Source organism: Spermophilus citellus (genome assembly GCF_964194105.1).
Source record: "Spermophilus citellus genome assembly, chromosome: 1".
In the NCBI taxonomy this organism is placed as follows: domain Eukaryota; kingdom Metazoa; phylum Chordata; class Mammalia; order Rodentia; family Sciuridae; genus Spermophilus; species Spermophilus citellus.
The window spans coordinates 208,433,672-208,456,782 of record NC_138182.1 but is presented as its reverse complement, the minus strand read 5'-3'; the positions used below and the strand labels follow the sequence as shown (position 1 = coordinate 208,456,782).

The 23,111-nt window shown below is 37.9% G+C and overlaps 1 protein-coding gene across 2 annotated transcripts in view; it reads left to right on the top strand.

The window, feature by feature from the left end:
* The first annotated feature begins 410 nt into the window (after window positions 1-410).
* The window catches only part of RHOBTB3 (Rho related BTB domain containing 3), a 56,624-nt gene continuing 33,923 nt past the window's right edge, over window positions 411-23,111 (top strand). Inside the window, exons 1-6 of one of the 2 annotated variants that reach the window (XM_081291419.1) lie at window positions 411-1,096; window positions 1,278-1,503; window positions 5,810-5,996; window positions 16,445-16,596; window positions 19,269-19,380; window positions 22,315-22,680. In XM_081291419.1, coding sequence (XP_081147545.1) covers window positions 1,095-1,096; window positions 1,278-1,503; window positions 5,810-5,996; window positions 16,445-16,596; window positions 19,269-19,380; window positions 22,315-22,680 — 1,045 coding nt within the window. In that variant the 5' untranslated portion in view covers window positions 411-1,094. Of the gene's footprint in view, window positions 1,097-1,277; window positions 1,504-5,809; window positions 5,997-16,441; window positions 16,597-19,268; window positions 19,381-22,314; window positions 22,681-23,111 lie in introns of both variants that reach the window. The other variant, XM_081291418.1, reaches the window with a different exon arrangement.

Genomic DNA, 23,111 nt, shown 5'->3' with positions numbered 1-23,111 from the left:
AAACTTCCTTCAAAAAATATTACACTAAAAATCCCAGTATTTAAAATCTGCATGTTGGCAAAAGTATGTCAAATATAGCTTGAAATAGTAAATAATCCCTCAAAGCAACATTTGCAAATTAATTGGTGTGTGAACAAAGAACCCTTTTTCGCAGCAGCAGCCTGAATGTTGCCTTTATTTTTGTTCCCACAAGTATGATTTTAGAAAACAGCTGTAGCGCATGTTGACAAATGACAAAGCGGCAGACGTGGTAAAACACTTTCCGCCAAGGCCAAAGCGTGTGGGGGGGGCGGGATTGCTGGAACGGCAAACTGGCTGGAGTCCCTAGTTTCGCTAACCTCTTTTTTTTTTTTCCCCAGTCCGGAGTGAGAGGGGGCCTCCTCGCCCCACCCCCTTTCCTGGCTCTGGTTACAGCCTTTCGAGTTGAGCAAACTTGCTGCTGGCGGATTGGCGGCCGGGAGCTTTCCGACTCAGGCGTTGTATTTATTAATTTATATTACACGGCGCCCCGCGCGGGCCGCTCCTTTGTATCCGGCCGCCACCGCCCGGGTCCAAGGCCTCAGCGGCAGCGCGTCCCCCACGTCCACCGGACTCCCACGGCCGGCACGTGCTGGGCCCAGCCGGCCGAGGGGGCGGAGGCCCGTTTTTTTTTTTTTTCCTACCCCCTCTACGCCAGGAGGAGGAGGAGGAGCAGCAACAGCAGCAGCAGTAGGAGGCGACAGCTGCCCCGCCAGGGAGGCGCGGCGGAGCACGGGCTGCGGTCAGCTGAATCCTCTCCCGGCTGCAGACCTGCCCCGCGCTCGGCGACTCACTGCGGCGGCGGCCGCCGGCGATGTTCCCCAGCACTTCCTGACTGGCACCGTGCACTCGGCTGCGCTCACACGCCCCCAGCCCTGGGGCCCCCGGCTCGCTCGCTAGCTGGCTGAGTGGCTCACGCGGCCCCGCTCTGCGTCGGCCGCGCAGTGGTGGAGGCGCGCGAGGGGGTCGCGGCTGGGGATGAGCGGCTTGCGGGTAAACACGCCACCGACTGGCCCCGAGAGGCCGTGAGGAGCTGGTTTTCTCCGAATCGCCGCCCTGCCCTTGAATTTGAGATCATGTACGTACGCGTCCAAGTCCTGCCATTGTCTGTAGCCGGAACGCGTGCGGTGCGCCCTGGGGCTTGGGGCTCGCGCCCACCCTCGCTGCGCGCTGCCCCCGCCACTTCCTGTTCAGATGAAAGGGACAGGCGCGCTGACCGTGCTGCTTTTCTCCCCTCGTCCCCCTCTCTGTCGGTGCAGGTCCATTCACATCGTGGCGCTGGGGAACGAAGGCGACGCGTTCCACCAGGACAATCGGCCGTCGGGGCTCATCCGCACTTACCTGGGGAGAAGCCCTCTGGTCTCGGGGGACGAAAGCAGCTTGTTGCTGAACGCGACCAGCACGGTCGCGCGTCCAGTGTTCACGGAGTATCAGGCCAGTGCGTTTGGGAACGTCAAGCTCGTGGTTCACGACTGTCCCGTGTGGGTAAGGGACACCAGCTGCTCCGTGCTGAGGCTGAAGGAGCTTTTTTAAAATTTTCTACTCCCTACTTTTCCCAGTTCCACGAACGCGGAGTGTTTGCCTTACATGGGTAGAGTTTTAAAACATTTGGGGGGACATCTGTAGTCTTTGTTTAGTGGGGCACGGGGCAGCCCAGTCAAAGAACTTGGCTATAAGGTAAAAAGCCCAAGTGGAGCGTGGAGCATTTAGTCAGTCGTACACTTCACGACTGTGGGATGTTCCTTGGTAGACAACTGACAGTTGAATGTGCCAGCCCCAAAGGACAGGGTCACCAAGTTCCACTAGCAAAGAGCAATGTTTTTTTCATGCCTACCCTGTGGAGGATAGGGTAATACTAGTGTTCTATAAATACAGCCCTCTTATAGCTCAGTGTAGGCAAAAATACTTTTCACTGGACAGTTCAAAAATAGTATGTAAAGGTGGGGAAAGACAGGGACTGAGAATTAATTTTAAAGACTCATTTATAGCACTGCTAACCTCTGAAAGTTTTTAAAAATTTTAATAATACAAATACTTTTTCTATGCAGTTCTTTGATTTTAATGACTCATAAGTAGAAATAATGTAACTAATGATGTTTGAAGTTTAAAAAAATCTTTATGATTGTGATAATTAAATGAAGTTGTAGTGAAATAGATAAAATTCAGCCTGATTCTTGTATGTATCATAAAGGACAAAGGAATCTACTTCTTGACACACATAAATATTTTCAGTACACTATAACGTTATATTTAAATGTTTTCATTTAGTTTTATTCAAGAATGTCTGATTTTTTACTAATATTGTTAAATATATTTCAGCTAAAGAGTACAGAAAAAACTTTTATGCAGAAGAAATTTCAGTGTCTAAGAATATATATATATATATATATATATATATATATATATATATACACACACACACACATACACACACACACACATATAAATTTTAGTGTCACAGAATATAAACTACTCTGTGAGATTTTACAGTTAAACAGCAATTTTAATGAAACTATACTAGCATACCTTTAAAGAAATGTATAGAATGAACTTAGAAAAATTCTTATGCAAATTTCCATATTATGAAAAGAAAAGACTGCTTGCTCATATAAATATTCAGATAAAGGAAAGTTTTGTTAGTGTGCTGAAATAAATTTACAACAGGCTCTTCAATATGTGGGATGCTAGTAAGCCCCTAGCTATGACAGTGATGCTGCTGTTCGAAAGAAGAATGGAGTCTTTGCAAGCAAATGAAGCATGTCTTTTACTTTTGGCCCTTTTATTATGAAAGATCTTATAGCCTCTAAGACTTATTGGATCAATGTGCAGTTGAACAAATGTTTAGTGAACAAATAAATGTACATAAAACAAAATAAGCAGAATTAGGATGTTAGTATTACTTTTTCTGTTTTTAATTTGAGTCGTTAACCCTTTCCTGTTTATGTTGTTAATTTAGCAAACAATGCTTGTGATCCCATGTATTGTGTGTAGTAGGATGAAATCTTCCAAATGGATAAAGTAAGCCTCTGTAGTCTGGATTCTTGTCATATACTGATTATTATGGTTTATTATGCTAATCACTTCATTTAGTTAAGACTCTGGTGGAACCAAGTTTGTAACTAGGTGTAATTTTCTAGGTTATAGTGGATCTTCAAACATAGTAGATTACATTTGCAGAGTTTCTCATTCTAAGGTGCTCTTCTTCTCTACGTGTTAAGTAAAGCCCATCAGAGATGATAAAGGTATTAATCAGGTGTTATTGACATATGTACTGAATCAGAATGTTAAATGTAGCAGAGCAGATAGAACACAAGTTTTGATATCAAGAGGAACTGACTTCAGAACCCCACATTGCCACTTAGTGCCTTTATGTCTTTGGTAAATCATTTACCTTTTCTCAGTTTTACCTGACTATAGACTAATCATAATAATCTCTGCCTCCTACAGCTATGCTAAGGAGTAAATGAGATAGTAAATGTAAAGTTCTAAGTGTAGAGACTGTGCTCCATAAGTGGTATCTGCTATAATAATAAAATGTTTATTGTAACTCTAGTATAGTCATGTATCACTTATGCTAAGCAAAGGTAAAGTTTCCTCATGTCCTTCAAGATTTAAACCAATACACCAGATTGGAACAATGATATTAGTTATCACACAAATATATTATCTACTACCACAATCAAGTAGAATAATTTTTTTGTTTCATTATAGAAATTCAGATTTTTTAAAAAAAAAATATTATTTTTTCAAAAAGATGAGTTCCATTCTCTAAATGTGGTTCCAAGTCTTGCATAATCCCCTAGAGGAAATCCTGGAATTGATTTACAAGAGATGGAAGAGTCTTTATTTCCTTCATAATTCTAGAAACCAGTGGAGTGTTTTCTCTTTGACATAGCTTGAGAAGAAATGTGTTGTTGCTCCTTGGAGTTGGGATCAGATGGTTGTGCTTCTATTCCCTAGTTACTTTCTGTAAATCCTTAGCCTTGTTCTGTCTCCTTGGCCATATGTACTTGGCACTTTTTAAATAAATGTGTTTCAAATAACAGCTCATTATTTAGTATTTCTCTCATCCACTCCCTTTTTTTGTGCAGTTACGTTATTACTTCATTTCACAATTCTACATCTTTTCCTGTTTACCAAAAAAATTTTATAAAAAGCAATGAGCTAATACATTCACAGTTTTCTTGTGCAGGATCTGAAGTTCTGATTTCTATTAACAAATGAAAGTATTGTGGTCTTTATAAACAATACTACAGAGTTAATGATGCCCAAACCCATTTTTTTTTCCCCATGACATTTTCCTTAAATGTCTCCTTTTCCTGTATACCTCTCAAGTAGCTCTGGAATTTTGACCTATTTGGAATGTTGAAAGCAGATGCTTCCGCCCCCCCCCCCCCCCCCCCGATTCTCTGAGTTAGATGAATGCTTAATATTGGTTCCACTTATATTTAGTTATGAATCCTATTTATATGAATTTACCCTTTTTTGTTATTCTTACATACTCTGGTATACTTGTGTACTTTGAACTTGAATACTGTTTAACAGATATAGTTGGAATTGTATGGGGTTTGTGGTTTGGGATTTGGAAATTAGTGAAGTGTTCTGCTGGGAAGTGCTCACATTTTCTTGGGCTGTGTCCCACATCACTCCCCACAACTCACCCCATTATACTCTCTACCAAGTTCATTCCTTTGTCTTTGGTATTGATCGTCTTTCTTCTTTGCTTTTTTCTTTCTTTCTCTTTTGATTCATTTAAACTTCCTTCAAAAATGCTCACTCTATTCCACTTTCAATGGGGTATTCATGTCTAGATATTCTGCAGTTCTCATTACTTGGAGTGCCCTCGTGAGAGATGGGTCAGTTGGCAGGGTATAGGTAAGGGGGGCCACTGGTCAGCTCTCTCTGCACAAGGGCAACTCTGTGCAACACTCCAAAATTTTTCTATCACAGAATAAAAGTTCTGTCACATAGATCTTAATTGATTGATTCAAATACTGTTAACCCTGTTTTGAACTCATATTTCAAACTCATACTGCAAACTTTCATAGCCAAACAGTTGGTCAACCAGCTGTCTTATTTCCTTAGACTGACTGTATTATATCCCAGAAAACTATACCAAAGGCCAAATGTAAGGATGAATTATGATTAATGGTTAATTAGAATATGAGAAGAAAGTTATTGGTATATATTTGGCAGTAGAATTAAGATCCATAAAGATATTTTCCACATACTTCTGTTTGTATAAAAACTTCGAAAAATTGTTTTTAACATATCAGAGCACTAAATTTTAAGGTGTAGGGTCCATAATAAATTACTTATGGTCTCAATTCTAAACTTAAATATTATTTATTAGCATACAAAAAGTAAGAATTTCAGAACTAGAGAGACTTATTTTGAATTTTTAATTTATACAATACTCACACTGTTGTTGCTTTTTCATTTATAATAAAAATATGACATTCCAGAATGTTGGGTGATTAGAAACAGTATTATTTTTAGAAGTGCTTATTCTTAAAGCATAGATATTGAAGGGGGTTGCTTCTTTCATCAAACTCTTAGTTATCATCTAGATATCATGTTGAGCCATAATACTTATCTAGGCTAAACAAAGAAAACTTTTTTAAAAAATTAAACATTTTAAATTTTATATAGCTATGTGTTTAAAAATAAATTTATGTAAATTCCAAAAATTAAAGTATAGCAAATAAATTTAGACTAATATGTTACATTTAATTTCATGATGGATTTGAAGATAAGTAGACTGAAGTTTACTGTCTACATTTTGGTTTAGGACATTTTTGACAGTGATTGGTACACTTCTCGAAACCTAATTGGGAGTGCTGACATCATTGTGATCAAATACAACGTTAATGACAAGTTTTCATTCCATGAAGTAAAGGACAATTATATTCCAGTGATAAAAAGAGCATTAAATTCAGTTCCAGTAATCATTGCTGCTGTTGGTACCAGACAAAATGGTAAGTATTTAATTTTCTTTTTATAATTAGCTTGCAGGTACCACATTAAGTTTGAATAGAGTTAAGTTTATTAATGATTAGTATAGTTTTTTTTTTTTTTTTTTTTTTTATTTTTACCCAAATGACTATGGGTTCAAATGCCAGTTGTTATCTCTTCATCTTCTGATGATAAGAACACATCAAAGGAGAGGATTGAAAGCTTCTGCTGTGATTCTGATGGGTACAAATCTGTCTTTTAACTTGCTCTTCCCAGTAATAAAGGATTCAGTGGTTGTGTTCTTTTGACATATGAAAGGTACTAACCTGAAATTGAGCCCTAGAAAGCTTTTTTTTTTTTTTTTTTTTTTTTTTTTTTTTTTTTGACAGTCTAATGATTTACCCAATTGGAAAGAATGGCTTACCCTCCTGAAGATGTGAGTGTGGGAGCAGAATTTTAAGGTGGATAACAATGACAGAGCTAAAAACACTGACACTGCTGCCTGAGGAAAGGCAGTTTACTCTGTGGCTAAGGGACTGGGTTGGTTGGGGCAGTTATAGTCACTGCTGCTATATATATTATTGTCATTTTTCTTAAGGCCAACTCAAGATTCACTTTGATTAGGTGGTATTTTACATATCTTCTTAGTAATATTTACTCAGTAAAGCTGTTATTAAATTGTTACTTTTTATTTATTAAAAATTTTTAACCTTTTAATTAAGGTGTAGCAAAGAATAATATAAAGTTCATTAGTGTACATAGAGTGTAGCTTAATGCAGTTGTACCTGTGTGTATGTCTACACAACCATTGCACAGATCAGGGGGGGCAGTACACCTGTAGTACTTTAGAAGGTTATCTCAGGCCTCTTTCCTAGATAATAACACCTTTCCTCAGAGGAAACTGCTATTCTGACTTCTAACTACAGAGACTAGTTTTTACTTATTCTTGAACTTTATACAAATGAAATTATAGGGTATGTTGTGCTTATCTATAGTTTGCTTTTTTTTTTTTTTTGCTTTACATTATTCTATTGTATGGATATGCCATAATTTATGTATCCATTCTCCTTTGGATGAGACTTAGTTTGTTCCCTAGGAGTAGGATTGCTGGGTCATAAGGTAGGTAAATGTTGAGCATTAGTAAATACAAATAAAGCAAGCTTGACCCACTCTTGACCCCACATCCTACTTCCCTATCCCCCCTCCCTACCCCATGGTTCTTGAAAGAACCATTCACACTTCCTGAGTCCACTTCCTTTTCATTCTTCAGACTACTACAGTCTCATTTTGACTTCCATAGTCACACCAAGTTCTCACTGGGGTTGCCAGTTTTTATTGCCAAATTTAATATGTTAGTAACAATTCTGTCTTTGAAATTATTTGTACATCCCTCTGCTTAATAAAGCTACTCTTTCTTTTCTGTTTCCTCTAATTCTCTGTCTTTTTTTACTGGTCCCCTTGCATTCTTCTGGGCTCCTCTCCACGAGCAGCAACACATCATAGAATTGTTTCCCAGGTTTCCATCCTTTGGCTTCACCTCTTGCTCTTTAACCAAGAACATGAACTAGCCAGTCAGTTGCCCTGGCTTCCTTTCTATGTACAGTGATTGTCTAGTCTGTTTCTCTTGCTCTAGTCTTTCTCCTGACCCATATTTCATAGACAGCATCCTCTTACTGCTGAGTTCCTTGTCTTGGTGAATGATGCAAAATCTTTCAATTCAACCAAAACCAGAATCATCCTAGATCCCCCTTTCTCTCCTGTCCCGTCCCCTACACCAGTTGATTAAGAAGCTTTTTTTTTTTTAAATTTTACATTTTAAATAACTCCAACACATAAACCCATTGTTTTCTTTTTTTATCTCTGCTGGATTTCAAATGCTTGTTATTTAATTATCTTTCATAGGGACTTCTTTATCTCCTAAAAGGATAGTTCAGGTTTTATAGGACCTCAGACTTACATAATTTTGTGACTGGGCTAGGGAACCCCACAATGAATAAGAAAAGAAAGAATGACAACTCACAAATCTCAAAGGGTCTGTCAAGTACCACATTTAGAAATATTTCTATTTAACAGCCCAACACTTCTGTAAATTTTCTTACATATTTTTGGGCTGTGAAGTCTTTGATCACCTCTTCATATGAATCACTTTGAGATATTTTCTTTGGAGAGAGGAGAATGATTATCAGTTTTTCTAACAGCATGTTTCTTCATTCTGTACATCTTTCTGGCTCCAGGCACCAGTTTGTATTGTGTACATATTTCAGCTCAGCATTCTAGTATCTGATGCCAAATAAGTTAGCACTGTGGGTGTCAGAAGCATTCCTCAAAGTCATACCTATTCTAGGACAGTTATGGAATAGGAAAGTATAATGCACACCTGTAATCCCAGCTACTTAGGAGAGAGCAGGATCACAAGTTCAAGGCCACCCTGGGCACTTAGAAAGACCCTGTCTGAAAATAAAAAAGGAAAAAGGGCTGGGGGTGTAACTCAGTGGTAGAGTACCCCTGGGCTTATTCCCAGTGTTGAGGAAGTTTATTTCACTCAGCATGATAGTTTCTAGTTCCATCCATTTACTGGCAAATGCCATAATTTCATTCTTCTCATGGCTGAGTAATATTCCATTGTGTATATGTACCACATTTTCTTTATTCATTCATCTGTTGAAGGGCATCTAGGTTGGTTCCATAGTTTAGCTATTGTGAATTGAGCTGCTATAAACATTAATGTGGCTGTGTCACTATAGTATGCCGATTTTAAGTCTTTGGGGGTATATGCCAAGGAATGGGATAACCAAAAGTAAAAGCACACTGAACCTAAAGCTAAATTTCCCCTTAGTAGCATCCCCAAAATGCCTATGATTACTTCAGAACTGCCTCATACAAGATAAGTTGAATTAGAATAGAAAAAGACAGTGGTCTTAGCCAAACATAGTTAAAATATCTTATTTTTCAAATTTGACAAAAGCATATGACCCAACATGTGAAAGAATATGTTATTCAGGTTCCTCCCAAGGCTTTGGAAAGGAAGCACAAAAAGAAGGCTTTCTGTTGAAGCTTTATCAGTCTCATGATAATTTGGCCTCTGACCTCCTATTCTTGGATTGCCTCTGAAATAATTCTTTCAGAATAATTATGCTAGAATACAAGTCAGATCATGACATTCAGTGCTTTGAATTGTTTAGGAACTTCCTTCTTCATTAACTTGTATTTTGTAAAATTTCAAACCTAAGAAGGTTGACAGGACTAGGACACTGAACCCCAGAATTTATAAACACACATGCACATGCACACATTTTTTTCTGAGCCATTTGAGACTGAATTGTAAACATGTGATTTCTTCACTCCTAATTACTTCAGCATTTATCATCCAAGAACAAGGCCCTTCTCCTATTAGCCATAATGCAATCACCATGCAAGAAGTTTAACATGCTGTTATCTATTATGCTTGCTGTTATTTAAAATATAATTTGTATTTACATTTTTTCAGTTGTTCCAGTAATGTGCTTTATAGTTTGTGTGTGTGTGTGTGTGTGTGTGTGTGTGTGTGTGTGTTTTCCAATCCAGAGTATAAATTATGCATTGCATTTATTGGTCTTATCTCTCTGGTCTCTTTTAATTCAGATGGTTCCCCATAATTTGGGGTATATATATAGTATTTTTGTTTGTCTTTTTGTTTATTTTGAGGGGGGATGTCTTTCATGACATTGACGTTATTAAAGAATTTGGGCTGGATTAGCATTTTTGCCTTATTCTTTCAGTTGTCATACATGTGCTTAGAAATTATAATTTTCTATGGTACATTCTACATTTATTTATTGGTATTCTTTTGTAAATAGAGCTTTCTATTCTCTCTGCTCCTATACCTTTCTTTTGGAATCATTATGATTCATGAATTTGTTCTTTCAATTCATCATTTTATAGTCTGTTGTTCTGATTATTCCTTCTGATTTTTACTTTACCCTATGTTTGTCTAGAGGGGGTTTTCAGGCTATCTCTCACCAGTTTTGAATCACTTCCTTATTCCCTTAGACTTTTGCTGTCCCTGCCCTAGAAATAGGTGTTCTCAAGGAGCTCTGCATCCTCTTGGTAGGTAATGATATTTAGAAACCACAATTCAGGCTCTAGGGTACCCATGACTTCAGTGTCTTTGCTTCTAATCCTTGCACATTGGTCAGATCCAGGGATTGATATTATATATATAATAATGATATCAATAATATCAATGTATATAATAATATATATATTCATATTTTTTGTTTGTTCTTTTCAGTTATATGTCACAGTAGAATGTATTTTTACATATCATATATACATGGAGTATAACTTTTCATTTTTGTGGTTGTACATGATGTGGAGTTAACACTGGTTGTGTATTCATATTCACATATGAACATGAGAAAGTTATGTCGTATTCATTCTTCTGTCTTTCCCATTCCCATCAACCCCGCTTCCCCTACTCCACCCTGTCCAATTCTGTGGCACCGCCCCCCATTGTGCTACTATGATTCAGACTCTGCATAACCGAGAGAACATTCAGCCTTTGGTTTTTGGGGATTGGTTTATTTCACTCAGCATGATAGTTTTCAGTTGCATCCATTTACTGGCAAATGCCATAATTCATTCTTCTCATAGCTGAGTAATATTCCATTATGTATGTGTACCACATTTTCTTTATCCATTCATCTGTTGAAGGGCATCGAGATTGATTCCATAGCTTAGCTATTGTGAATTGAGCTGCTATAAACATTAATGTGGCTGTGTCACTATAGTATGCTGATTTTAAGTCTTTTTCGTATATGCCAAGGAGTGGGATAAATGGGTTAAATGGTATCTCCATACTGCTTTCCAGAGTAGTTGCACCAATTTGCAGTCCCACCAGCAATGTATGGTGTATGCATCTTTATCCCCACATCCTTGCCAATATTTATTGTTAGTTTTCATACTTATATTTTTAAATCCCAGGTTCCCATTGATAACCCTTATTTCTGTCCAGTATTTGTATCTCACGTTGATGACTTTCTATTGTAAAATCTTACCTGAGATACAAGATTGTTCATGATCAAACTTCCAACTACTTCTAGAACCGTTAGGAACAATCCCCTTTGCCTTATGTGCCATTCCCCCTAAACTGCCTGAAGAACTTAATGCGTTTCTTCAGGTCTGGGAAAGTATTGACTTTCTCATTTCTTTGGGTATCACTGGGTCTCACGATCTTTATTCTGTTTCTTTCAGGAGCCTTCTCAGGCTGTTGGTGATGCTTCTGTGTCTTGGCTGCTGTTATCTTTCTGATCCCTTTATTTTGTTGTGTTGCATTTTTTCTTGGCCCTCCCCCACCCCCTCCCAGCTCATGCATTAGTCTGCTGGGTCTGTTTTGCTATTCTGCTTGATTAAATTCTTAACTTCAACAACTTTCATTTCCAAGATCTCTAATTGGGTCTTTCATAATTTCTTGTTCCTGTCTTAAGGTTGCAAAAGTTTATTTTAAAATCTTAGAATAATTAATTAGACTTAGTAGTTCTGTTTTGGTTAGAATATTGTCTAGTTTTGAATATGCACCCCAAGTCTTTCCATCTGCTGAGATTTTGTTTCATGATGTGGATGTTTCTCAAAAATTAATTCTTTACTTTCTTACTTTTGAAATGTACTTTCCCTGTTGGATTGATGCCTTCCTTTTTTCCTCCTCAATAGCTGTCTGGGGGGCTGGGGATGTGGCTCAAGCGGCAGCGCGCTCGCCTCGAATGCATGCGGCCCGGGTTCGATTCTCAGCACCACATACCAACAAAGATGTTGTGTCTGCCGAGAACTAAAAAATAAATATTAAGAAAAAAAAAAATTCTCTCTCTCTCTTTCTCTCTCTCCCTCTCACTCTCTCTTTAAAAAAAAAATGAAAAAAAAAATGAAAAAAATAGCTGTCTGGGGATTGGGACAGAAGTGAGTAGGTCAAGAATCACTAGGCCTATTTGCTTCTCTTGGCGTACTTCGTTAGTTTCCAGTGAGTTGCCTTTGGGCCTTCTGGTTCTTGCCTCCCCCATTGTTAGCAGTGAGCATTCCAGCTTGCTGCAGCATCTAGGACCCCCACAATGCACTCTGCTTCATTTCTGTGCCATCTGCCTTCATTCTTGCAGGCACTCCTAGTGTTTTGAGCTGATATTTCCCCTCTAATTTTTTAGTTGCTATATATTCAAACATTCTCTCCATATGTCCCTCCCTCCCTCTTTCTTTTCTCCTTTCTTCATTTCTCCTTGCTTCCCCACCCCCACCCACTTTATTTAATATTTTCATAGTTTGGCAGGAGGAGAGATCACAATGTGGGCTTAGCTTGTCATCTTGAACCTGGAAATGAATACGTTTTCCTTTTCCCACATGCAGACCTCTACATATGCTGTACCCTGTGACTGGAGTGCCCCTTCACACAGACCTCTCATATCTGCTTTGCAATTTCATACTCATCCTTTCAATCATTATCTTTCTCTGAAGCCTTCCACAGTCTCCCCAGGCAGTTAATTTCCTCGGTTCTGTTCCCATGGTAACTTTGTATGCCTTCATTTTAGTACTTATTAATGTTGTATTTGTTTGCAGTCATGTCTATCTTGGTTCAGTTGACTATGCTTTTATCTTCCTATCTTTTTATCAGTAACGCTTGATGTGTGGTAGGTATGCAATAAACATTTGTTCAGTGAGTGAATGGATGGCTTTATGAATAATCTAAGTGAAAAAAATCAATTTCACTAACAAGATAGAGCTAATTTACCGTATAAGATGTGATTACAAAATAACTGCAGAGCTAATATGGCTCTTCAGCTCAGGGACCTTTATTGCCATCCCCTTACCCATCCCTTTCAGTATATGCAACTGCTGGGTACTCTCCTGTTAATTTTCTTGGAAACTCTTAAAGAACTTGTTCTGTAAATATAACCAGTCTTTCTTTTGTTACATATGTATTTGACAAGCTTGACTATGTGGATGTCTTCATGATATTTGGCTCTGAATACATTTTGGCTTTTACTAAATATTAAACCTATGTTTAAGGGATAATCTTTTTTTACTTTTTTAATCAGAGTGTACCTGATTGTCTTGATAGCCTCAAACTTCTGAACATGGGAACACTGTCTCTATTATTTTTGAAACCCTGACCTAGTCTGATACATTGCTGAGCTAGAATTTTTGAAAAAGAATTTCTAAAACTTTCAGGCAGTGGCAACATTGTAACAATCACCCTATAGGTTCCCAAAGCCACACTACTTTGAAAGAGATACCATTCATTTGAATGCTAGAGTTACATTGTATTTGCCTTTGAAAAATATCTTGGTAACATCTTAAAAGATAACATGTAACAGCAACAGCAACAATAAAAAACCCTACAAAGTTAACAAGAAGCATAGGACTGATTCCCAGAGCCACTATGACTGCAAGAATCCACAATTTAAAATTATTTTGGGTCCTCTGATTGTTTCTGATAAAATGCTTAAGGTAAAGTTATTTAATCCTGAAATATCTTGTTGGTTCTCCATTCTCTAACCAACCCAAATCAGACTTTTACTTAAAATCCCACAGGTGATTGATATGGAAAAATGTCAGAGAAATTCAGAAGTGAATCACAAAATAGTTAATTGGAGAAAAAAAACTTATGAAGGTTTTAAGAAATAAAACTCTCTGGGTTTTATACTGGAGAATATAACAGTGATGGAGCTCTTGCCTATATTCATGGCCCTGGGTTCAATCTCTAGCACTGCAAAAACAAATGAATAAAATGGGAATGATATTTGGGCTGGGGTTGTGGTTCAGTGGTAGAGCACTCACCTAGCACATGCGAGGCCCTGGGTTCAATCCTCAGCACCACATAAAAATAAATAAATAAAATTGAGGTATTATGTCCAACTACAACTAAAAAAATAAATATTAAAAAAAATGGGAATGATATTTTAGAATTTTAGATGACTAAGTGGCAACTTGTTACAGTATAATATGTTGTGTAGTGACTAGGCATTTTTCTTTTTTCTTTTTGCGAGTGAACAAAAAAGAAATATCTTCAGTGACATATAGGAGATAGGATTAGCTATAATCGGACAAGCTTTCTCAGAGAGTGTGTCAGAAAGATGCTTATAGCTACACACAGTTAGCTCAAACCTAAAATTAGCTGTGTTTTCCCCTTAAATCAAGATTATTTGTTAAAACTTAATTCATATTAAATTAACTTCATTTTTTCCCTGGAAACACTACTGGCTTGGTTTGATTTTTGTCCAGAAATGGAGTTTAATGAAATGATCTGCCTACCCACCACATTCCATCAACATAAGGAGACCTTTGTAGGCACAACAAGGCCTCTGTCTTCAGAAAACCAAAGGCACTGTTTAGAAAGGCTTCATAAAGAATGTGAAATACCAATGCATTATTTTTCAGAAGAGACTAAATTCTGCTTGATAACTTTGCTCCAAACCTAAAATGATCTTGGAAAAAGTGAAGCATATCCTTCAGATTAGAATATATCACATAAATGAAGAAAACAAGCTTAATTTTTAAATTACTTAGTCTTTGGAATCACTAATTCTTTAGTTAAACTTAGTTTTTTTTTTTTTTCCTTTTTTGATATCATTCTTATTTAGAGGGTAGTACAAGTAATGGCAATTTTACTCTTCACCAGTGGGAGCTCCCTTGCCCAAGGCTGTGCCTGCTCCAGGGATATGACACTTACCTACTGACTGATTTAGGGAATAGGATGCAAAGGCCCAGCTGTCTTTTCTCAAATGTGGAGCACTCTGACAGGCCAGAGGAGCTCCAGAGCCCCTGCAGGATAGCTTGGTGTCTGGTGCTACTGCATTGTTCTTCCAAGTTTTTCTTCTACCCCAAATCCACATCCCTCACTCCTGAGAATAGTTGTTCCCCAGATCACCTCCCAGTTGACCTCCTGCACACCCATCTCCATCTTACAGCCTTTTTCCCAGAAAGGCCAATCTGCAACAACAGACATTTCTACAAATGACTTTTCATTCTTTTGACCTGACTAACTTTTGAACAGTGACCCATATTTTAGTCCTGAAACAAAACAATACAAGTTGATGAATATGGAGTTGAATATATATATTTTTAGCCTTAGTAGGGAATGTTCTTTTTTTTTTTTTTTTTTTTTTTTTTTTTTTTTTTTTTAAGAGAGAGTGAGAGAGGAGAGAGAGAGGGAGAGAGAGAGAATTTTTTTTTTAATATTTATTTTTTAGTTCTTAGCGGACACAACATCTTTGTTGGTATGTGGTGCTGAGGATCGAACCCGGGCCGCACGCATGCCAGGCGAGCGCGCTACCGCTTGAGCCACATCCCCAGCCCCGGGAATGTTCTTATAAATAGATTGCTCTGTACTTTCCAAGCCATAAATCTGTATTCGCTACAACTGTGAATATTGGGACAATTCTTTTTTTTTTTTTTTTTTTTAACATTTGAAATATTTCTTCAGCTTTTAATTTTTAAATCTTAAAGAAAAAGATAGGGCTGGGGATGTGGCTCAAGCCGTAGCGCGCTCGCCTGGCATGCGTGTGGCCCAGGTTCGATCCTCAGCACCACATACCAACAAAGATGTTGTGTCCACTGAAAACTTAAAAAAATAAATAAATATTAAAAAATTCTCTCTCTCTCTCTCTCTCTCTCTCTCTCTCTAAGAAAAAAAAAAAGAAAAAGATAGAAATTGATTGAATTTGGTCTCTAAAGTTGACTGCTTTAGAACCAAGTGATTGAAATGAAATATTTGAATAAAATATACTTCAAGCTGGGTGCAGTGGCACACGCCTGTAATTCCAGCAGCTCCGGAGACTGAGGCAGGAGGTTCTCAAGTTCGAAGCCAGCCTCAAGCAAAAGCAAGGCACTGAGTAACTCAGTGAGACCCTGTCTCTAAATAAAATACAAAATATGGCTGGGGATGTGGCTCATGTCAAGTGTCTCTGAGTTCAACCCCCAGTATCCCCTTCCCCACCAAAAATATACTTTATGTGGAATTCACAAAGACAGTAACAGGTTGCAGCTTTACAAATTATATCAAATAAAAGTATAAGGTTTATTCAAATTTGGTGACTATATTTATATTTCAAGTTTATTAGAAAGAAAGAAAGAAAGTCCACCTCATTGCTTTTCATGGTTTCTGTGGGCAGTCTCCTTGTAAATTTTGGATTTTTTCCTATTGTCCTAGAAATATTGATGTTCTGAATGTCAAGGTTGAACAAGCAACAAGTCTGCCATTACTGCTGGTTAGTCTAATTACTATACTAGCTCTGGTAATATCCATTCACCTATTTTTAAAATTCTGTTTTCTAAAATGCTACTTATTCTCTTTGTAGCTAATGCTTATTTATGAATATCCTTGACACATTTTATTTGGAGTCTAGTGGATAGTGGTTATGGTATATCGTGTAATGATCAGATTGTCTGTGTACTTTTTTCCCCCCTGTGTACTTTCAAAGTTGTCAAATTAATTTTTTTTTTCCAGAAGAATTGCCTTGCACCTGCCCACTGTGCACCTCAGACAGAGGGAGCTGTGTCAGTACAACAGAAGGGATCCACCTTGCTAAAGAGCTGGGAGCTACCTATCTTGAACTACATAGCCTTGATGACTTCTACATAGGGAAGTATTTTGGAGGAGTGGTAAGTGGAAATTCCCATTATATATGAAATTATTTGTCAGGCTATCTTTTTAGCTATTTTCTGGAACATCAATTATAGTTTTAATTTTAAAAGCATGATTAGCCAGGCGCGGTGGTGCATGCCTATAATCCCAGTGGCTTGGGAGGCTGAGGCAGGAGGAGCTCAAGTTCAAAGTCAGCCTCAGCAAAAATAAGGTGCTAAGCAACTCAGTGAGACCCTGTCTCTAAATAAAATACAAAATAGGGCTGGGGATATGGCTCAGTGTTTGAGTGCCCCTGGATTCAATCCCCAGTAACCCCCCACCCCGCACCCCCCCCCAAAAAAAAAAGTATTAATTTGGTCAAAGAATTATGTATGTCTGTGGAATAAATACCAGGGAACTGTGGGGGTGGGGAAGATGGTTTTGTTCATTTGTTGGAGGTTCCCTTGGCTGGATTTGGTTTCATTGGTGGAGGAGGAGGCTGGTTCTGTGGGAAGCTGCAGATCTCCTGCCTTCCCATGGGCCTAGAATACTCAAGATCACTCTTCTCCTCTCTGACTCCCACTATTTCTTTTCTGTTTCTCTTCTTTCTCCTCTTTTCTTCTCTCTCTCCCTCATATCTAATGTTGCAGTGAGGGTCAGAGAAGGACTGAATATTGGCCAAGGTTGCTAGAAAGATATAGTGGTTTCTTTTAAACTCAAGACTTGATAAGAGTATTAAATAAGAACAGAATGATTTCTTTTTAAATTTGTGGATAGTATTGTGCAATTGAGATCTTGGATGTAAGAAATAATGGCATTTATAAGAATATGAAGGAGATGATGGAATGAAAGGGGCATTTGAAATCCTGTGTTTAAGGGGCTGGGGTTGTGGCTCAGTGATAGAGCATGTGCCTTGCACGTGTGAGGCACTGGGTTTAATCCTCAGCACCACATAAAAATAAATAAAGGTATTGTATCCATCTACAACTAAAAAATTATTTTTAAAAAATCCTGTGTTTGGGCTGGGGATGTGGCTCAAGCGGTAGCGCGCTCGCCTGGCAAGCGTGCAGCCCGGGTTCAATCCTCAGCACCACATACCAACAAAGATGTTGTGTGGGCCAAGAACTAAAAAATAAATACTTAAAAAAAAAATCCTGTGTTTAAGTCAGGGATGGGATAAAGAGCTGTGTAGTACTCCTTTCAAACCTGGGCAACAGGGGCATCTGCCTTTTGTCCTGTTGCACCACCACCCCCCACCCCCACTGAAACCACACATCGGTGGAGCCAACAGGATGTGCCACCTGGAGCTGGTACCATCTCCCTTCCATACCTGCACCATCTATATAATAGCTCCATGTGTGTCTACTTGTACTGAAATTAAGTGAAATAAAACAAAATGGAATTCATTTCCTCAGGCATTCTAGTTTCGTTTCAGGTGTTCTATAGCAACATGTAGACAGAACTGCTGTATTGGATTATAAAGATAGTAAAGAGCATTTCCACCAGCACAGGAAGTTTTATTCAGTGTTATGACTGTGCTTCCAAACAAACCTAGGACTCCTGAATTCTGTGCCTGCTGACCCAGAGCCTGTTTCCTGGTCCTGTGGAAGCCTCTTTTTCTTGGATCTGTTCTTAAGTGGACTGCATTACTGATTTGTGTACCTCTAGGCCTGGTGGTGGGAGAGTAACTGAGGGATGACTTCCTGAGGGTTGGGGAGGGGAGAATGGATGGAGTCCCAATGTCTACTTGTGTGCATAAAACTCCTCAAGACATGGGATGGAGCTGGGGTGAGAAGAGAGAGGTTGTCTTAGAGCTCAGGAGTTAGGGGCTAGTTTCCTATACTTCATGAACTATTGAGGAGTCTGAGAATTTATCTGCATCTAGCTGGATAGGCCTTTATAATGATGTATTTGTCAAATATATATATTTATATAACAGTTTGTTTTCTTGATTTTATAGCATTGAAATATTTTGCTATATGAGTGGACATCCATTTGAGCTTTTGCCCTAGGCCTTATAAGGTAGATCACAGGCCCGGGATTATTATTATTTTTTTTTTTTTAAAGAGAGAGTGAGAGAGGAGAGAGAGAGAGAGAGAGAGAGAGAGAGAGAGAGAGAGAATTTTTAATATTTATTTTTTTTTAGTTCTTGGCGGACACAACATCTTTTGTTGGTATGTGGTGCTGAGGATCGAACCCGGGCCGCACGCATGCCAGGCGAGCTCGCTACCGCTTGAGCCACATCCCCAGCCCACAGGCCCGGGATTATATAAGTGCATGTGGATGAGATTTTTCAACTTGTAAAATAAAGGACAGGTTTCAAAGAAATTTGTTTAAGAAAAAAAAGTGAAGTTTCCTAGCTGATTTGAACATCTGTAGACATAGAGCCAGATCTGTTCTTGCCTTGAATCTCACTAGTTTTAGCTGGAAAACTTGCCCTCTGAGAAAATTATTGAAAGCCCCATAGTTAGTGCCTGGCTTCTTGATCATTCAAGATACAATTTCTTCTTGGATAAATAAGTTTTCTTATGTTTAATCAGGGCACAATCTGTTCTTCTAGACACATTTTTACAGATAAAATAAATTGTTTACAAGTGTTTGCTAATGCACTGACATTAAGAACATTTGGCAAATATGATTTGGGGTACAAATAATTATGTCAGATATAATTTTTGGACCTTTAATTTAGATTTCTTTTTTTATATTTTAGTTGGAATACTTCATGATTCAAGCCTTAAATCAGAAGACAAGTGAAAAAATGAAGAAAAGAAAAATGAACAGCTCATTTCATGGAATTAGACCACCCCAGCTTGAACAACCAGGTGCGTAGACTTTGGTAGACATTTATTACAAATCATTCCTCACAGGTCTTAGAGCTGTTGTTCTCAAATTTGAGCATCCCAAAGGCCTACCCAACATTCTAATTCAGTGAACTTAGAACAAGGCCAAAAACTTCTCAGGTGATACTTAAGCATGTGGTACTTAATCACAGTTTGAGAATACCGTTTTAGAATCTGAGCCTGTACATTCTTAAAAATAGCATGTGTTAGAGGGGAGCTATTCTAGATTAAAGACTTATGTGAAATAACTTTCAGTGCTGTGCATGAATCTTGAGTGAATACTATCTCAATTTAAAAAAATCTAAAAGATGTACTTTGGACATTTGGGAGAAAATTTATAGTGGCCTGGAAATTAGATGATATTATAAATTGTTAATTTTCTTGTCTATGTTAATGGTATTGTGATTAATAAAAGAATGTTCTTATTTTTGTAAGGTGAATGTAAAAGTATGTTAGAGCTAAACTGTCCTAGTGACTGCAACTTACTCTTACATGGTTCAGCCATGTGTGTCTATGTGTTCATCTATCTAGAGATTAGGCAAAAATAATGAGGTTAGTAATTGCAAGACCTAGGTGGAGGATATATGTTTGTTCACTATATCATTCTTTCAACTTTTTAAATGTTTGAAAATGTTCTTAATAAAAAGTTGGAGGAAATAGAGGTAAAAATAAATAAAATTGCATTAATTATAATCAGAACTTTTACATAATTCTGTGAAGTAGACAAGTACTCTTGGGTCAATTTGTTTTTGATATTGTTTTAAAGAGCAGGCACTTGATAGCACAGATGGTGATTATAGTTTACAATGTAATTATATATTTAGGAAGAACTTAAAGAGAGGAATTAAAGATTCCCAAATATAAAGAAATAAGGAGATGAAAATCGCATTATAACTCTGACTTGGTTTGATCATCACACATTGTATGCATGTGTTTGATGATCACACTGTACCCCATGCATATGTGGAATTATTATGTGTCAGTTAAAAAAATTTTTTTTCAAATTATTTATTTTAGTTTTTGATGGACCTTGTTTTATTTATATGTGGTGCTGAGAGTTGAACCCAGTGCCTCACACATTCAAGGCAAGCACTCTACCACTGAGCTACAACCCCAGCTCAGTTAAAAAAATTTTTAAAGTAGGCATTTGATAAATATTTGTTGAATGAATGAATTTAACTTAAAAAAACCAGAAAAATAGAAAGTAGAATGGAAGGACATTTTCAGTTATAAAAAATTCATATAAATAGACCATAAAATATACACTTTTGACTTTGAACTTTCTGGTTTGCTCAGTGTAAGGGGAGACCTGGTCTGTTATATGACAAACCCTGGGTTCTTAAATACTTTCTGAATTGGAAGATGGGGGAGGGGTGTAAAGGCCGAATAGATAATATAGCTAGCAAGTTATTAGTTCTTATTGATCCAGAAAACATATCAGTTTCTCCGAGAAAGCAAAACATCCCACATCCTTTAGCACTAAAAGAAACTCCTGTGTGCATCTTCATTTGGGTGTACTAGGTGGTATAATAGACAGGGTCTTCAAAAGCATCCCTTCAGCAAATGCAGTCTCCACTTTCATAGGGCTGCTTCCTGTACCCTTTAGTTAAGAGAGCTGTGAGCATAGCTCTAATCATAACCAATGGGCTATCCCTACAGTTAGGGTATGACTCTGTAGGTGATATTTTCTAAGAACCATTCCTGGGCTCTGGAGCATGTGGCTTGCAGACATATCTCAGCATTTAAGGTACTGTGAAGGTGCCACAGGCAGTGGCAAAGAGGGTGGAATGGGGTACAGTGTAGGGCAAGCCCCACCCCCCAAAGTGCCTTGTCATCTACTTTATGAACTGGGCTTTGCTTTGAAGGATTTTCATTGCTAAAGAATTTGAATTCCACAGGTTCAGAAGAGCTCATATCCTTCCATCAACACTTCACAAAGATTCCTTTCCTTAGCTTGGCTGTGGATAAAAGGGAGATGGCAGACATTTTATAGTAGGGTCTGTGATAGGGCATGGGGACCATGGATATTTTGAGCCCATAGAGGGCTAGTCTCACTTCGTTGGTAATTGAACTAGTAAGTAGAAGGTTATATCCTCTTTTGGAAACTAGAGTGTTTAGTTGGCACTTTTGCTGAGGTGTGCTGAGTAAAGAGTTGTTCTGGGAAGCCTGTTGCTTTACTAGGAGGAAAAAAGACGAGGCTCAAAATAAGATGGTCAAGGTGGTTTCAAACAGTAGAGTCCAGGATTCTGAATCCTGACACTGAGAAGTTGCAGAATTTTCACAGGTTTCCCTTGACCCCCACTCCTGGTTCTGGGTGGAAAAGGACTTCAGATGTGTGCTTGGGTTCTTCAGAACTTAGTACTTTGTTTTAGTTTTTTTTTTTTTTTTTTTTTTTTTAAACACATAAAAGTAAAGAATGAGGGGCTGGAGTTGTGGCTCGAGTGGTAGAACACTCACCTAGCATGTGTGAGACCCTGGGTTCGATCCTCAGCATCACATATAAAAAAAGGTATTGTGTACAACTACAAGTAAAAAATAAATAAATGTTCAAAAAAAAAAAAAAAGTAAAGAATGATAACTACCAAAATACTGACATTCAGTGTTTGGGGGGATGTTTTATTTTGGGACATACACATAGTGATAAGTGTTGCTTTATTGCTCCTTTTGTCATCAATATATTTTTCATTTGCATGTTAAAATGTAAATGTATGTGTGTCTGTGTTGTACAATTCTCCTGTAAAATTTATTTCATATTTTTATGATGATGGTGAAAAACGATCAAATATTGGCCCTTTCTTACGGTTTGACCTGATTATTATTTTAAAATATTGTACTGCATTTAAAGTAAACCTGAAATTATTGGATCTGTAGACTTAAAAATGTAGCTTATTATTCTTATTTTCTTTTTTGAAACAGAAAAAATGCCTGTTTTAAAGGCTGAAGCATCGCATTATAACTCTGACTTAAATAACTTGCTGTTCTGCTGCCAATGTGTGGACGTGGTGTTTTACCACCCAGATTTAAAGGAGGTCATAGAGGCCCACAAGATCGTTCTCTGTGCAGTAAGCCATGTTTTCATGCTGCTTTTCAATGTGAAGAGTCCCACCGAAATTCAAGATTCCAGTATCATCCGAACTACTCAGGATCTCTTTGCTATAAACAGAGATACCACCTTTCCAGGTGCTAGCCAGGAATCTTCTGGCAACCCACCATTGCGAGTCATTGTTAAAGACGCCATCTTCTGTTCTTGTTTATCAGACATTCTGCGCTTCATTTATTCAGGTATTCTGTCAAAAGGTTCTGGTTCCTTAAACTCTCATAAGCCTTTGAATGAAGTATGCCTATAGTCCTCAAGAGTATTGGTTAGTGTTACATTTATTCTTTATAACATCTGAGGTGAAATTTATACATGATATAATATTTGCTTTATTTATAAGAATTGGTCCAGGATTTCTGACATCCTTACAAATTTGTTTACTTGTTTCCCCCCACCAGTTTTTTAAATTGTGGCAAAATGCATGAAACATAAAATTTACTCTTAACCACTTTTAAGTGTGGAGTTCGTTTGTATTAAATACATTCATAATGTTGTGCAACCATCACCACCATCCAGCTCTACAACCTATTTTGTCTTGTAAAACTGAAATTCTGTGCCCATTAAACAATAGCTCCCCATTCTCCTCTTCTTCAAGCCCCCAGAAACCACCATTCTA